The sequence below is a fragment of the Pleurodeles waltl genome, chromosome 4_2 (assembly GCF_031143425.1).
Source record: "Pleurodeles waltl isolate 20211129_DDA chromosome 4_2, aPleWal1.hap1.20221129, whole genome shotgun sequence".
NCBI classification, from domain to species: Eukaryota; Metazoa; Chordata; class Amphibia; order Caudata; family Salamandridae; genus Pleurodeles; species Pleurodeles waltl.
The window spans coordinates 488,993,980-489,011,850 of record NC_090443.1 but is presented as its reverse complement, the minus strand read 5'-3'; the positions used below and the strand labels follow the sequence as shown (position 1 = coordinate 489,011,850).

Sequence of the window (17,871 nt, the reverse complement as noted above, 5' to 3'; positions counted from 1 at the left end):
TGTCACCAGGCCAAGTTAATTTGAATTCTATTCTGAGGGACCATATGCATCAATTTCACGTATGAGGCGTTTCTCTAAGCTGACATTCAGGGAAACTTGCACCATAATGTTTAGAGCTTTCGGGTAACCAGAGGCACACATTAGGAAAATAACCACTCAGCGAGGACAGCACTGTGTCCCCACTGCGACAAGGTGGTGTGACTCAGGACAGGAGAGGGAAGCAGCTGCGGAGCAAACTGTGTACAGGAGAAAGCCTTCACAGCAGAACACGTGCAGCACCAAAGTAAGGAAAACATTCTTACTGCAGGAGGCTGGAGTGGGAGGCTGGGGGGTGCAGAAAAAGGATTTGAACCTTGGTGTGCCTGTGAGGCGGACTGACAAAGCTAGACTGGCTGGACTGCAATGCTGATCACACACAGGGAAGGAAGCATCTGGAGAGATTAGCTAGGGTGTACACACCTCCCCTCAGCAGTAACCTGTCTCTCAGCAACATTGAGGCTGGACGAGTAACAATCAGCCACCACCTCCAACAAGTCAGTGGGCTAGTGGAGGCCTCCCAAAAAGCAGCTTTCAAAAAACAAAGGCACTGAACATCAGAAATTTGTGAGGTGTGAAGGGTTGACAATGGGAAAAGGGTGCTACTGTGCTCAAGCACAGACAGAACTGAATGGGTGTTTTGCTTTTCACTAATGACCGAGCTGACAAAAATCTCTGAAATGCACTTCTTAGTCCAAAGAAGACATTTATTATTTCACTAAGCGAGGTTCCTAAAAAGAGATTAGCATGTTGAAAGCACACTTTTAAAAATAGTCACAGCAATGAAATGAAAACATACCAGAATGATTCTCCACTGCAATATACACAGCAAATATATGTATCTATATTATAATGCAAAGGAAATAATGAATTAAAAATGCATCACCGTAGGGCCTGTCAGGTGCTTCATCTTTCTCATGCCAGCACGCCAATGACCCCGTTCGACTGAGAGAAAGAGAGGTCTCCGCCATCATGGGAACTCTATATCAGGCATTCGACGTCTGAATCCTGATTGAGGCCACTCCAACCCTCACTGTCGCACTGGGTCTTTTTATATCTTAAAAAAACAAAGGAGCTTTCTGGAAAAAACCCTCATTTTGCAATTCGAACATGCTGGCTTGTTTAGGTATGCTTTGAAAATCTCACGTTGGGGTTTGGCCACAATCCCAAGATGTCAAGTCAAAACAAGGCCGTTCCCGGCCATCTGAGTACATCCTTATCATCCAAAGCCCTTGGTGAGAAAAAGCACGAAAACAAGACAGAATGCACAGTTTACAATGTGGAAAATTACGGGCAGCCTTTAACAGGGCAGTGTCTAATACTACATTAAAGTCAATAGGCAGAATGAATCTAAGGCTAAACTGAATACAAAATGTAGTCTGTAACTGGTGAACACTAGACAGCTAGGCCGGGTGCAAAGTTGTGCAACACAAAGTCAGTGGTCAAAACACACATTTCACTACAATGGGCTTGAAAACAAAAACTGTTCCATCCTGATGGCACCACAAAACGTAGGGAAATAATTAGAGGGTCTCTGTCGTTTGATGACAGAGGCAGAGCAAAAGGTAAAGTATGTAAGTTCTGAGCCCTTAAGACTCCAACAGGTGCAGCTGAGGCTGAAATGCAAGACCTGACCTCCTTCAGACAGAGCGCCACAGAGGCTGTGTTAAACCGTATGCCAAACTAGAAGTGCTGGAACATGCTAGGAGTATAAACTTTAGGATTTTTATTTCCGGACCTGAGTGCCGCCGTCTAGTCCTAAAGAGAGGACTGCTGGATACTAAGAGGGCCATGACTACACGTGGGCTCGTGGCATCCATGAGTTTTCCCATTTGCTTGGTGGTCAAGTACCATGGGAAGAATTACACCTTTTTGCAGGCACAGTCAGTCACAGCTTTCTTGAATGGGCTGCAGCTGGATAGCTAGGGGCATATTTATACGTTTTCACGCACAACTGCGCCAACGCAGTTGTGCGTCAAAAATGTCACCGCCAGCTAACGCCATTCCAACACGCCATGCAGGTGCCTTATTTATGGAATGACGTTAGCCGGCGCTGCGGACTGGTCTGAGTAAAAAAAAATTACTCACACCAGGCAGCGCCGGCGTATGGGAAAATGGGGGTTGTGCGTCAAAAATTGGTGCAAGTCAGGTCTGAGGCAAAAATCAGGCCTCAAACCGGACTTGCGCCATTTTATTTGACGCACAATCCCCATTAACATGATGGGGCAAAGACAGGAGTCATGCCCCTTGCCCAATGGCCATGCCCAGGGGACTTATGTCCCCTGGGCATGGTCAATGGGCATAGTGGCATGTAGAGGGGCCCAAATCAGGCCTCCCTATGCCACTTAAATACGTAAAAAAATACATACCTGAACTTACCTTTAGTTCCCTGGGATGGGTCCCCCCATCCATGGGTGTCCTCCAGGGAAGGGCGAGGATGGCAGGGGGTGTCCCTGGGGGCAGGGGAGGGCACCTCTGGACTCCTTCCGAGCCCACAGGTCCCTTAACGCCTGCCCTGAGCCAGGCATTAAAAAATGGCGCACATCAGGCTGTGCGCCGTTTTTTAAGGCCCACCCCCTCCTGTGCGTCAAAATGACGCTGGGTTATAAATAAGGCGCACAGGCCTTAAAGTCATTTTTTGGAAGGGAACGCCTACCTTGCATATCATTAACGCAAGGCAGTTTCCCGCTTCCAAAAAGCACATGGTGGAATTTTGACGTCCGCGGGGTCGGGCGTCAAAGTTTAAATATGGGGCAGTGTTTGAGCCTAATGGGCGGCAAAATTTTGGGCGCACATTCGGCGCAAACAGAGTATAAATATGACCCCTAGTGACTTCAGTGGTACCAAATGTGATTTGTGTAGGGGTAACCTGGTGTGAGGTGGAGTTTAGATTTCAGGAGTAAGGTGGTTGAAAAAAAAAAGAGTACGGAGGATGATGAAAAATGGCAGATGCTGGTTCTCTAGGTAATACATTTTTACTTTCCATCTTGATGTCTGTCCACTTTCTCTTCCCTACCCTTTTGGCTTCCTGTGAAGCAATAGTGTTTTGAGACTGAATTTTTATTTGTGGCCAGCTGTTTGGCAGGGGGGCGGAACCAGGGCTGCTAAGATGGCAGATGCTCATTTCTGAGCTTCTGCCTGGCTCTGGGGACATCATGGCCAATGAGGTGCTGGTGTGCTGTGTCTTGGTTTTTTGCCTTCTGCACATTTGGGGTAGCAGCCCATGGAAGGCTGAGTGGATGACCCAGTGATACCCCCAAGCAGTACGAGAGTACAACAACTGCATCAATACATGTATGTGTTTGTGGAGGGCGTGTGTGTGTGTGTGAGCATGTGTGTGGATGAAGGGGGGGTGTGGATGTTTGTGGATGAAGGGTGGGGGTGTATGTGCATGTGTGTGAATTTGGAATGTGGCTTCCTCTCACCAGGTGCATGACCGCCAGAATTTACGTGGCGGTGTGACCCGAAAATTCTGGCGGTCTGCCGAGTCGTAATACTGATGGCAGTCCGATCGTCCTGGCGGTGTTCGGCGGTGGCCAAACCGCTGAAGTTGTAATATGGTGGTCTTAACCACCAGCCCAGCAGCGGTAAGACCACCACTGCGAGTATGGCGGTCCATGGACCGCCAGACTCGTAATGAGTGCCATAGTCTCTGAGGCATACCTTCAAGCTGGAGGACATAATCCCAAATTAAAACAGAGATATCCCATCTGACAGTGATGTCCAGGACCCTCACCGAACATGTAGGGAATGGAAAAAATAGAGCCTGCAGAAGCAGCCTTCGTTTTGTCGGGTTGCCTGAGCCTATGGAGGGATCAACACCCAAACTGTTCATGGAGGAAATTAATGAAATCATGGATAGAAGCTGAACAACTTTCCTCATGCTTCATCAGTTAAAAAGCGCATGGGTCATTGGCAGTGACCAGCGCCTGACCGATGTGCTTTCTGCTGGCCGATCACCCCTCATAAATACGGAGGTCAAGTTATTTGCCAAAGTCCTTGTGAAACGTTTCAGTCACATACTAGACCACCTAGTTCCGCTGGATCAATCTGGATTTATTCCAAATTGCAGTACACAACACTGCATCTAGGGAGCCCACTTAGCATTGACCTGATTCCGATCCTTGCAGTGCTCAACTGCACTTATGCTGTTCGATTCTGAGAGAGCTTTTGGTTTCCCAGACTGGGCATTCCTAAACAAAGTGCTAGCTAAACTATAACTTGGTACACAATTCTGATCCTACATGTTCATCTTATATGCAACAACACAGGCACAGGTGTGGCTGAACGGAGAAATGTCCTCCAGATTTAATATCCAGCAGGTAAGTAAGCATGAGTGCACTCTCCTCTTTTATCTGGTGGCCTGGGTGTGTTTCAATCCCCAGGTTGGGGGTGGGGGGGTCGACTGGGGAATATTAATGGAAGACAGAATATCCCACTATGCTGACAGTTGTCCTCATTTTCCTGGACCGACCAGCTATAAGGGGGTCTCGCCTAATTAATATTCTAGGAGCTTTTGGATCAGCATCCAGATTGCATGTGGATTGGTCTACATCTCTCCTGTTCCCCCTCAGAGGGGACCAGGGGTATGAGTCCAAGGCCCAACTCTTCCCATGCATTGCCTGCGCTTCCACTACTTAGGGATTTACATGACATGGGCACCCAAGCTGACCTGGAGCCTAAAACATCGACCACTCACCAGCATGATACAGGAGGACCTAGATAGATAAACCAAACAACCCCTTAAGCTTATAGACAGGGTGGCATTGTTTAAGACAATGGTTCTTCCATACATGTTTTATTATAACTAAGGTATGAAAGTTTATATGGGCTAACAAGGCTAGAATACTGTTTGACAAATGTGTAATGTCCTTATAAGACGGTGGACTAGCCATGGCCAACATACGTCTTTACTTCTGGACAGCACAAGCACTGAAGGTGAACAAATGGCTGCGCTGTGGATGTGACAACCCTGCCTTCAGTGTGGAGGTCTTAACGATTTGTCTGGATAACACTATGGGCATCCTGTATAAGACAGCTGTCCCACCAGGCACTTCCCAAAATCACCAGGGTGGTGTTCCAGGCCTGGAACAGCCAGAGACAGCCAGAGGGATTCATGAGATGGGACCAAACAGGCATATCAAGGCTGGGAGATATGTGGGAAGGTAATCATATGAAATGCTTCCAGGCCTGCCAGACAAAATTCTCTCTAAACAGATCCAAATTTTACTGTTGTATCCAGCTTAGACACACACTATCAGGACACACTAGGTAAGATACTGGAAAAAAATCCACTGGAGGTGTGACTGCTCATGGGTCATTTAAGTAAAGGGGGAAACTCAGACATACACAAGCCTTGGACAACGGTGGCAAGGCTGCAGTGATCTTGTCGGACCTGTCCGCAGCCTTTAATACCACAAACAATGCTATCCTGAAGCAGAGATTAATGGAAATAGGTACTGGTGGACCAGCATACGATCTATGCTCCTTCCTTTTGGAAAAAGAGCAATTTGTATCATTGGGGATTTCATTTCCACCGCCTTTTCCCTGCAGTGTGGTGTTCCCCAAGGCTCAGAACTTAGCCCTACCCTATTTCAAATGTGTCTCCACTTGCAAAACTCATTAGATCTTTTGGTTTCTCAATCATCTCCTACGCTGTTGACACACAAATTTTAGTTTCGATCACCAGTAATATTGAGGTGGTGGCATAGAGGTTTAATAGCTGTATACAAGCAGTGGTGAGTTGGAGGAGTAGGCACTGCCTTAAATTACACTTGGAAAAAACGAGGTCCGATTATTTGGCAGGGACACCTTATTTTGGAATAATTCTTGGTGGCCTAAGACCCTGGGTCCTTTACTTATTCCAGTTTCCAAAGTTAGAAACATGGGAATAATCTTTGATTGCAAACTTGCATTCACTGACCAGACTAATAAGCTGATTTCAAATTGATTTTACCAACTAATTATTTTTAAGAAAATGTTTGCCATTTATTCGTTTTGAGTTTGCAGAAAACTGTGGTCATCTAATTGGTGTTATCGAGATTGGACTACTGGAATGCCTTCTATTAGTTCAGGCAGCAGGGTTCCTTAAAACAACTGCAAAGAGTGCAGAGTTACACTGGCTTACAGTAAAAATAAGAGAATGGCACTCTGCATGGCGCACAAAGCACTCCATAGAACCTGTACAGCCTACTTGAAGAGTAAATGTGTTTGTTACAATCCCGGAAGCTTGTCTTAGGTCAGCAATCTCTCAAATGGTTAGAGTTCCTAGAGTTTACGCTGCCTCATGGAGTGATGAAGCATGGTTTACGCCACTTGCAAATTTTGGAACCACCTACTTAAGCACCTTAGAGTCCAGCAGGATCTAATGACCTTTAGGAATCTTTTGAAGGTATGGTTATTTTCATCTTCCTAGGTGGATGAGGTTCTCACTTTGTACAGTAGATCTCTGTTGCAGAAGCTAGCACAAAGACGACTTTGGGCTAACGTCACAATTTATCAAAATAAATATCAAATATCTTGTTACTCACTCCCCTGCTCACTGCTGAGTCTGAGAACCTAATGGGAGGGGTAGAAAGGCACCTTGGATAAGGGTGGGTGGAGAGAGGCGTGCATTGCACTGTGCACCCTAGCCACATCGGCTTGTGTGCACCTCATTAAACTGAACTATCTACAATACACGTATTTTAAATCCCAGAATTTGTAGAAAGGCCCAGAGGGTGTCAGAACCCACTTATTTTAGATATATGGAGAGTCTGAAAGACTTACCATAGGGTTTGGGGGGGTGCCCGATTATTCACCATTATTGCTCGTGAATATTCAAGACACTGTCGAAGGTACTGGGATACGCAATTGAAGCTTCACTAAAATTGATCTCCTGGGCACCCTTGATGATCTAGGGGGGTCTGAGGGGCGATTGACCACTGGTGGGACTCAGAACACCGATTGCAAAAAGAGACACTGGTAAAGTCGGAGAAGCAATCAAGGCCTCCTCTTCTATTAGAATGGAGGGCAGGTATGGACATTCCCAGCTGTTTTATCAGAAACTGGATCTGGAAGTGGTCATGACATGCGGCTATCTGCTTTTGTTGAGCTATGTTAATATGATTTAAACCCTCAACTGAATTAATGATCTGTTTGCAGCATCCATTAGAAAGGAGTTACCAGGGGAAATATCCATACCAGCTATCTGGAGTGGACCTTTATACTGCCACATCCCTACATGTTTACTCGCTCTGTGATACTGACTGTTCGGCCTGCTTCCAGGAGAGCCACACATATCTATCTATTTAATTAGGCCCAAAACCTTACTAGGAAAATGATCAGAAGACTGGGAAAGTAGACTGTGCATAGTATATTACCTCCTCTCATAACCACAGCCTCAATATTGGTAATGGGACTGGTTGGAATCACATTTGAAAGGTGAACTAGCCAGACTGTGTCCTTGAAGGAATTTGAGAATAAACAATGTGAAAGCTGTATGGCAGCCCTCAAATCAAACAGATCACTGAAATTCTTCTCCCGTGCCTCCTGGCAGTCCACTCCAGTATAAGACTCAGAGATAATGAAACACTAATTGGTTTGCAAACCGGGATGGAGTTTGTAATGTGATGTATGAAAATAGCCCATTTGCATGCAATCGCAAAATAAACTGCCTAATGAATAATAATTAGGCAGGTCGCATTTTGCAACCGGCTGTGAGTTGCTGCAAACAAGGTGATGTTGGTCTTCAAGGGACAGCATAGTCATCACAGGATTTACTTTCTCATTTTATTTTTTTATTTTTACAACCAACCCATGCATATAAAAGATGGGTGCTGTTTTACAAAAAAAGTTTCCCTGCTTGGGAACACAGCAGGAGTGTGAGCATGCACAGAGGCAACTTCCCTTTTGGGAATCAGTTTTCACAGGCAAACTGAGGTGGTAACATTTCACTGGTTTGTGACTGCAACCCAAAATCACAAAACATTCCTCTGCATTACTAAACAGAAGGAGGTATTTCTTTCAAGCCCCCAATGATTCAGGAAAGGTTGCGGAGCACCTTTTAAAAACTGTTGACATGTAAAAATGGGTTTTTTACATAGTGAAAAGGTGTTATGCTCTTGTAAAGCCATATTTGCAGGATTTGTGGCCACAACAAAAAACCTTAGTATACGAGGTCTTTATTTCAAAACATTATTCACCAAAAATTCACTTTGTGTCCAAGTTTGAAGAACTTTACGCATTTCACCTTCCAACTACCACAATCCTGCACGAGCACCCGAAGTAGCTACAACTTAAGCTAGAATAGTAAATACACCTAGTGATAAAGGTAAGGCAAAATGTATTGTTGAACTGTCAGTATTTACGAGGTCCCAACTTTGAATATGAAAAAACAATGCTTATAGCACTTCTTAAACGTTTCTCAAATGAAACGTTTTTGAATTTAAATAACAATGCATACAACACTTAGTAATTTACAACTAAAATGCCACACTAAATGTTTCAAACTATACATATTTCAAAATGAAAATGTCATACTTTCAATCCAGATTCAGCCGGTCCAACTTTGTAACACAAATCATTCTCCAACAAAGGTGTGACATCGGTAGGAGTACTACATAAAATCTCAAACATAGCACTGATCATGGCACATTTTTGTTTTGTCAAAAATCTGTTTGTGTCTCAAAGGTTCGTTTTTCCTGTTTACATATAGTTTGCTCGGGTGTAAGCTTTTTACTTTAAAACCTTGATGCTATATGTCTTTGTATTTTACAGATTTCTGCATTTGGTGGAGGATCAAAACTGCAGTGGATTTAAAGAGTCCAAGCAAGTTTTAGTGGTTCTGCTGAATAAACACTTCTAGAATTATGCGAGTGTCATACTATCACCTAGATTTAGAGACAGTAAAGAATCAAAGTAATAGTTGGGTTCCAATACGGCCACAAATGAGTATGAGACTTCGCAGGGCACACAAATCCAATTTAACTAAATCTCAGATAATAGATAGTAATGGAAACGAGTCTTGGTAGAACATGTAAAAAGTAGTATATTCATGCCAATCTCAACAATGCTACTAAAATAGTGGATATAAGTCTTTCCCTGATTTGATTAGTACCCGACCCTGGCTCTGCATAGCAGAAACCATGAGTGCACCATCTGATCCAGCAGATACTCTCCATGTTTTGTCATTGCTAGCGTGACCTGTGTCCAAGTTGGCCTCTGGGCTATCAGAAAATCGGGGCCTATAGTATCGCTCAATTGCATCTTCCTGGGCACAAGTTCCATGCCAACTCACATCCCGTTCCATCCAACACCTAACTGGAAAGTAACGCTCAATGAGAGACCGATCCTGAGCTCCTTCTGTTTCCTCAGGGGACAGTCGCATAGACGCAATGAGGTGACAACAGCAACTGGCATCATCTAGGCCTCTAGAGGCTGACCTTAGTTTGTCAGTGAAATATGCAGCTGTGTCCACCAGGAGAGCCGAAAGGCGGGCTGCAGCCTGTGGTCCATTGTTTCCAACTAAAAATCTGTCCATGCCATTCAAGATAATGAGGGAAGGGGAACTCTTTGTGTTCTCGTGCATCGCAGCAATGAGGGACAGCAGCTCCTCGAAAGACCGGGGATAGACAAAATGAATTTTCTGAAAAGTAAAGTTAGGAAAAGAAAAATGCTTATTAAACAATGCTGTTTGTAAAAGACCAGACTGCAGGATTAAAACTGTTTTATTATTATGCTCAATCAAGCCACAGGTTACTTTGCATTTGATCTTTATGTATCTATACACCAAGATAAAGGTCTCTAATTTTACAAACATTGATGGTCTTTCTTCTTCCACTGACTGCACTAAAGCGGAGGGATGAGGGTGGTGTACGGTGGCCACCTCACTGGAGGTCATCATATTAGGCTTATAATCTGGTGTGCATTGATGGCGGCTCTGAAGTTGCTATGGGCTTCTGTGGATTTGGTGTTTCTCCAGATATTCTCAAGGTGGCGACAAGTGCCTCTAGATTATCGGTGTTCGGAGGTGAACCAGCTGGCTTTCTTTGCGTGGGTGCTACTGTTCCTTTTTGTGGGGTGCTATGGTGTTGGCGCAGTTGGTGATTCATTTGTGTCAGGTGCTGGGATGCAGAGCTATTGGCTTTGTTTATGTTGGTTTGGGTTTGTTATTGTTTAATTGGGCAAAATCCATTGAAAGATGTGTGTGTGCATAGCAGCCATCTCGAAATAGTTTTTGTCATACATCATCAGAAATTTTTTTATGGCAACTGTTATCTGCATGTGCCCAACATAGTCTGTAATCTTTGTTGTTACATTTTATTATTAATCTACTCTTCCAAGATGACTGAAAGCTCATTTTAAATGTCTAAATAATAATAAAGTATGTGGCAGGCTGTACACATACATCTATGAGAGTAGCCAGGAATCAGTGTACAGCTGCTGGCCCCTCACAAAATACAATTCCAAAAAATCAGAGAAGGTGAATTATGGGTCTCTGGGTGGGATCTGAGAGCACAGGGAGAATGTGGAGTGGGGGTGCAGGAAGAGAAAGAGCAGGGGGTTCAGAGAGAGGCAAAAGAATAGTGGTAAGTATGGAGGGAAAGGAGACACAAAAGCAAAAAAAAATCTCCAAAGCACTTGAACTCTGGGACTTCATAGGATGCGGAAGAGCACAGAAACACCTGACAGAGTGATATGAAAGAAGCAATCCCCTGTGGGCTGATATAGGATGTGGCTGACAATGTCTAAAGCCAATGACTAGAAGGGGAACATAAAGGTCAACAGTATGAAGCGAGCTCATCCAAAGCTGACAAAGTGTATGTTCAAGTATTAGAAGTAACTGAGAAAAGTCAAAATCCCCATGGTCCCAGTAAACCAACTAATATCGCTACTGCCATAAATGAAGTATTAATCAAAACCCTTAAAAACACATCTCTTTCATTTCATTCCTTATGCCTCCTTACCCCCATTTTCCCTTGTGGGTTCATATTTTAAATGTGCCTATCCCATTACTATGCTGAACTTTTGCGACCACTCATTGAATAACCAGTAGTATAAATAAACTGGCCAGTGAATATGGGGTATCGGTAATCAGCGAACCTGGTCAATCCACATACAGCAGAGACCTGAAGTTTCGCTCATAACGAGTGATATTCACACATTTAGCAGTCCTTTTGAACATTTACTAGTGATGGGCTAAATACCACACCAGGTGAGAAGCATTGGAAGCAGAACTCAAATACGACTGATTAAAACCCCATATTATTCAGAACAGCTCCAGGCAGCTAAAGAGTCTGCAAAAAATCCTCCCACCACTGGGTGTATCACTTCTACAGCAGCACTGCTCTGACATGGCTCACATATGGGTTACTTAAGTAATATTTCATAGGACACCTGAACACCAGTACATATTTTCCACTCAGAGTGATTTTCATGTGTTCACTTAGTGAGATTTTAGTATTATTCTATTGATTTAACCTGCGTTGTAAGAATGTTTTTATAATTTAACTGATGTGAATACTCGTAATGTCAACCGTGCCACAGCTTATGTGACATCACATGGTGTAATGACACTAATATGCTAATTAGCTATTATACTAAGGATTCTGATACCTCAAGAGAACTGGAACATCACTCATGTAAACTAATGGTTGCAAGATTAAGGTGGTAAGAGCATGCTTAATAGGTCTCCTTGAGCCAGAAACCCGTGGCTTGTGACCAAACAAAAAAAAAAATCTCTCTTTTTTTAAATTACACGTACGTGATACCTGCGACAACAAACAGGCATTGAAGCTGACTTGCAATGTCTTTGTTGTGGAAATATCACTTAATAGACCCAAGTCTGCAAGCATGTGCTTTCTTCTCATACAAAAATCTAAGCATGTCTGTCCAAAATTATTTTACATCATTAATTTAATTTATGGCCTTCTGGGTGCGTAACATCAAGCAATATCTGTGCTCTTCTCAGCAGCAGCAAAATAAAATAAGAACTTATTATATCTATTTAGATTATTCTTCGCAGAAGGCTATGGACCTTTCTGTAGTAGCTTAATACATGTTGCGTAGGCATATTTATGCTGCTCCTACACACTGTTTGTGGATCTCAAATTAATATTCACCAGTCAAGTGCACACCCACAGACAACCTAACTCCTGCTGTTGGGGCCACCTCTGCGAAAGGATTCATCTTCTCCATTTCCGCCTGGCAATTGTCATCTCAGTCAGTTGCTGAGTGTGATTTGCAACGTAGTCTGAGACACAGTGACAGGCCGAAAGGAAGTGGTGAGGACACTTCTGCACCTAAGAAATTCCTGTGCTTCAGCACAAACCCTTGTGCTCAGTTGGTACATTACAAACCGGTGAGCATTCTGAAACCAGTCTGATAGGTTTCAATTATACTAACTTTTTTTCTAGATCCACTTTTCAGAGATGAACAAAATGTGAATTATAGGTTGATAATATTTTAATATGAAGAGGACAAATGCTTTAATGTCCATTCCTCTATTGCCTGTAGTCTCATTTACTTTAAAGAGGGGGTGCTAATTACTTATTGTGTTTTCTGGAACAGACAAAATTGATATGGAAAAACAGAATAGGATACTGGCAGAGATCTAAGAAAGATATAAAGAGTGGTCATGGGCACGTTAGTTACGGGTGGAATATGGTGAGACAAATAGCAGCATTTCTAGGGGTGGTGACAAGGAGAGGAGCCTAGCACAGATTACCCAGTGTGACTATGATCATTATACCATTTACAATAAGCATGAGTTAATAGGTTCTTAAGTGCAAGCATTATGCCATCCTGTTACAGAGGAACCTTGAAAGATATCTTTTTCAACACATGGTCAAGCTCACACGCTTTACTAACAGTTTAAAGAGATTTTTAGGGATTCAAAATAAATGTAATGGTTCTCAATTCTATCAAATGGCACTCCCTTTTACTCTGGTACAAACACCATTGTACCTCACTGATATCCCAGAGAACCCTTTCTATTTAATTACATAGACCTCTTCAAAGCTCTGCCTGTGCACCTTGACCCTACCAACAATTACCCATCAACTCATAAGTGTTTGTTGGATGCCACACATTTTTTACTTCAATTCACTCGTCTGACAAACAAAATGCCTCCATTGCCTTTGAGTCACCTGCTTTCCAAACAAATATTACCCTCCAAAAAAATTGTTCATTCACTCTTGGCCTTAATCCCTCAAACATCTGACTTCGCTCACATTTCAGAGACAACAGGTTTACAGGTTTGCCAAAGCAAACGTCTTCTATTCCAATATTGGCACCCAGGCACAGCTCACCTGATCCACTAGTTCAGTCGTTTAAGCAGTTGCTGCTGAGATATGTATTTATCCAGCAATTCACTAACTGTAATCCCAGCAGGGCCAATTCAGCATTTAATCGTTCAGCAGATTAAACATTGTTTATCATTATCATATCTTTTGGGAGACCTCTTGACCCCATGTAGGGCAGCATTTAACGCATATAAATTCTGACCAATATTAAACATATATTGTTCCTTAAAATACTTCATTTACCTCAACAATTAAATACATTGACGGAAGTCATCCCAAACCCAACAAAACTGAACTTTAAATCATAACGTTTTTTTAAAAAAACTGATAACGTTGCAATGTGCTTTAGAGTAAACCATTCCTCACAATTTACAGATTATTCCGTAGGAAAGACCTTTAGTAACAATCTTTATGCATCCTGTTTGGCTGACCCTGCTTTGAAATAGACAAATACATCAAAAGCTCCTTCAAGGGACCAACATAAAATATTTCCAGGGTCCATCAATGCGTTTTCATTGCTGTGCAAATATGCCCACATTTTCATCTACAAACGTTGACAAATATATTAATAGAAAAGATTATTGCAAAAGATTACAGTTCATAAAGTAGTAATATACACGATTGTCCATGTTGTCTGCATATATTTAGTTTTAAATAAATCGGTAGTTTGTCAAACAATTTGATTTACTTCCTTTTTTTTCTAATGAACATTGTCTCGTTATTAATCTTACCCACGCATTTACTCTCCTTTATAAGAACTACACTAGCCTAAGAAATAAAATATTTCAACATAAACAGGTTTGTGAAGAACCAAAATGTTGGTTATTCGATTTTGTTTAAAAAAACAATAAAAAAGATTTTAGAACAAACATAACCATGCTGTTTTACCACACAACTCTGTTGCTTTGTCAGTTCATATTGTTGAGTTATAAATGTAGTTTCATGTTAAAGTATTGCACCTTTAAGCAGTGGCGTGCCAGTGAGCCACGGGCCCTAGTGCAAGCTGGCTATTGCGGTATTCTGTTTATATGAAATACAGCAATAACCAGCGTTCAGTGGACCCCGGCGCTACTGCACCTACTCCTCCAAAGGAAGTGATCTGTAAAAGGCCAGTGCCTCCCGGATACACACTTAAAAAATGTGGTAACTTCTCTTTCCTCGTGTTTAATCTTCCCGCCAATTTCAACCGCTTATTTAAAGAAAGCGACCAGAAAAAGTACTCCTCGCCCAGTGTGGGACGGGGGAGCGCGCATGCGTACATGTTTTCCATTCGCACCTTCAGGCTCAGTGGGTCTCGCGCACTTTCGGGAAGCCTCTGCAGCGGGCTCCTCGATATAAACAGTGTGCCCCGACCCTCTTCTGCCGACGAGCTGAGCGCGGCCGCAAGAAGTAGGGAGGTCTTTCCGGAGCTACCCTCCCCCAGCAAGAGGCAGGGTCGGGCCTCCAGAGACCCACTTTCTTTTTGACCGAGAACTCTCCTTAGCAGCCGAGCCATAGCCACTACCAAACACCGCGGCTTCGGTTGGACCCAACTAAAACATTTAGACGCTCTTTAAGCGATTGTTCGTGCAAATGTTCGTCCTTTTTTTTATTGTAAACAGTCTCCAATACGAATCCGTCTAATCAGACTTCACGCATCTTCACTTCGTTTTAATAGAGCGCCTTCCCTTTTACGGGCCAATCCCGTGAAGCCGCACACAAGGCTACACTGTAGACGTTTGTGATTGGTCGATGTTTCAGAAACACTTCAACGCTGTGCTTACAGTAAGTTTTACTGGTAGAGGGTCGTCAGGGTATTTTAGCAAAGGTTATAGTTAACACAGCAGCCATTTTGGAATGAAAAGACTGGTGTATCACATTTCTGTAGTAACCAGGCTTTTTAGTTTTTAAGATGGACACTTTTTTCAAATTTAAATTAAACATCGTAATCTTTTGTTTTTCATCGTTTGTATTGTACTTTACAGTTAATTACCCGATTTTAGCGTAGTTACGGTTTTAATAAACGAGTCGGTTTCCATGTTAGTGTCCAATGAAATCCTTTTTGAAGCATAGAACGGATACCCTCTACCTGCGGGTGAGCGATCTCGGAAGGTTCCCAGGACAGTGCGGAGTACCTCGTGCTCTCCATAGTTTTACTTTGGATCCTGAGAGTGTTGTTCCAAATCCAATATCTGGCACAATAGTATTACAGATACTAGATGATCTGCACGCCATTCCTGGTAATATTTTAAAAGAGCAACGTGGGACATTAAAATAAAATCAGGGAATGTATCTTCTGCATTGACATATTTTGTAGCAGAGGGAATGTTATGGGAGACAGCTGAAATAAAGCACTTTTTGCCATCAAAAATCGTGAATCTCTTGCCTGAATGGGTCTGTTGTTATGTATGCGCACACCTACAAGAATTGCGTAACAGCACTGCAACTCTGCAGCAGCAAATGTCAATGGCGCGGGGGAAACAGAAAAAACAAACAAAACCACTTACCGCTGTCATTGCTGCCTACCTGTACTTCTATATTTCCATCCAATGCATTGCCTGCACCAGACACCACTGCCTTCTTCAGCAGCTTATTACTACATTAGTAGCGGTGAGTATATGCAGCTGCACATCCTAAAAAATAGTGTATGACTGTATTGAAAGATAACAATAAGTATATTTTTGGAAATTGTGATTACTTATGTGGTGCTCAAACACCCCAAAAAGCATAATGTTATCTAAGGTGATGTGTGTAGTCACAACAATATTGAGGGGCAACAATAGCACAATATTAAAAAAAAGGTCAGAGCACACCACACAGTATTTCAAAGTGACAGTACAGATGTAGACAAAAGCCTGATGTTGGTTGGTGCTGAGGCCCATAAACACATTTATTCAGATTATGTTACAATGTTGCCCATAAAAAAGGTGAACAGCTGATAGTGTTACAATGTTGCACATAGAAATATGAACAGCTGACACCTGTTTTGTCCATACTGGACTTCATCAAGGCTGGAGGAGTGAATAATTTTTAATCCACACGTACATCAAATTGTAGTTTAAGTTGATTGGCAGTATCTATTCTATTCCTAATCAATAGGGGGATTCTTCCAGTGAGTTGTTGCTGTTGCCTGTGCCTCCTCACATGTGCAGTCTGTGAGGAGGAAGAGGTAGAAAATGGCAGCCCCCAAAACCAGCAGGGAGTGTCGTTCCCAGTACGGAGGTGGTTAGCGGGAGCCAATGTGGCTTGTGCTCCTGGCTTGCATTTACTGCCAGTGACTCTTGACCTCGCTATCCTCCCAGGGGTGTAGACTGCGCTATACGCCACCCATCACCTCCATGAAAATCCAAAGGTTACAAGGACATTATAGTTAAGATCACATTTTAAACGTACAAAACCACAGAAATTCAACAGTTAGAGATATCTCAAGTAACCTTAATTCATGCCCAAAGGTAACTATAACTCACGCCTCCGCCATGCAGTTTTTGCCTCAAAAATTTTATTGCAAATATAACATTGGTATTATCAAGGATGTTATCAAAGATGTCATGAGTGCCGTAATTAGTGGGGTAATTAGCAGTGCATGGCGAGGGTGCAAGTTATAGTTACCTTAGGGCACCTGGATGTCTAGGGTTGACACTGCTCATAACAGATGTAAGTTGGATATAACCACAACAAGCAGCCATAAAGAATTGTGGAAGACAGAGACCTCTGCAGTTACAAAAGCCAAGAGCCAAAAAAAGGAGAGTGCCAGATTAAAGAACGATTTAACTCACAGTGTACAAAATAACCTGTGTCTATATGGGCTGAGAGCAAGAACGTGTCAATCCCTTCATTCAATAAAGGATCACATGATGCTAAAACCTTTACAGCTGAGAGTAGCATGTGTTTTAAGAGCCTTGTTTATAATATCGTTGCAGTAGGCCTGCCCATCCTAAAAAAGTGTAATGCACTACGTCCTCTAGGGGCTAAATATATGCTTGCATTTTTTTCTGCCAACCTGTTTTCATGTGGTGGTTATGCTGTCTGGGAGCTAACTATATGGTTACATGACCATGTTTCTTAGAAATGCTATTTTTATTGTGGTGTTCTTTAGGGGCTGTTCTGAGCATTACAGTCAACATACTACAATATTTCCAGCACTCCGAAACTCACCCCGTAATGCTTTGCAGGGTATTATTTTTTCAAAACATTTTTGCCCATAACTCAGCATGTGGTGGTTCTAGGACAATGGGACAGCCACCAAAACATTCAGCACGAAAAGCTCTTTCTGTCTAGGCCAACTCTGGGTAATCCCCACACTAGGTTTGTGGGGACCCAAAAATAATAAACCGTCCCACCATTCAGTGCCTTTTTCAGCTCTCTCATGGCTGGAACTTAATTTTTTATAGCTGAGAGTAGTTTGTGTTTTAAGGGTCTTGTTTGCAATTTCATTATAGTATGTCTGCTAGCCTTGAAAATGTGTAATGCACTATGCCATCTAGAGGCTCAGTATATGGTTGCTGTCATTTTATTTTCAAGTGGGTATGCTCTCTATGGGCTAATGATATGATTGCATGATCATGTTTCTTGG

The 17,871-nt window shown here is 42.7% G+C and overlaps 1 protein-coding gene across 1 annotated transcript; it reads right to left on the bottom strand.

The window, feature by feature from the left end:
• Positions 1–7,787: 7,787 nt before the first annotated feature.
• SWSAP1 (SWIM-type zinc finger 7 associated protein 1) lies at positions 7,788–14,971 on the bottom strand. Its single transcript, XM_069231877.1, has 2 exons — positions 14,596–14,971; positions 7,788–9,661 (listed from the first exon to the last, which is right to left on the bottom strand). The coding sequence occupies exons 1-2, from the start codon at positions 14,812–14,814 to the stop codon at positions 9,092–9,094; spliced, it is 789 nt and encodes a 262-aa protein (XP_069087978.1). The 5' UTR covers positions 14,815–14,971; the 3' UTR covers positions 7,788–9,091.
• Positions 14,972–17,871: the final 2,900 nt, after the last annotated feature.

Coding starts and splice junctions, on each gene's coding strand:
- SWSAP1 (XM_069231877.1), bottom strand. CDS start 14,814: ATGGCTCGGCTGCTAAGGAGAGTTCTCGGTCAAAAAGAAAGTGGGTCT. Junction 9,662..14,595: donor GAGACCCACTGAGCCTGAAG/GTGCGAATGGAA, acceptor TTTACTTTTCAG/AAAATTCATTTTGTCTATCC.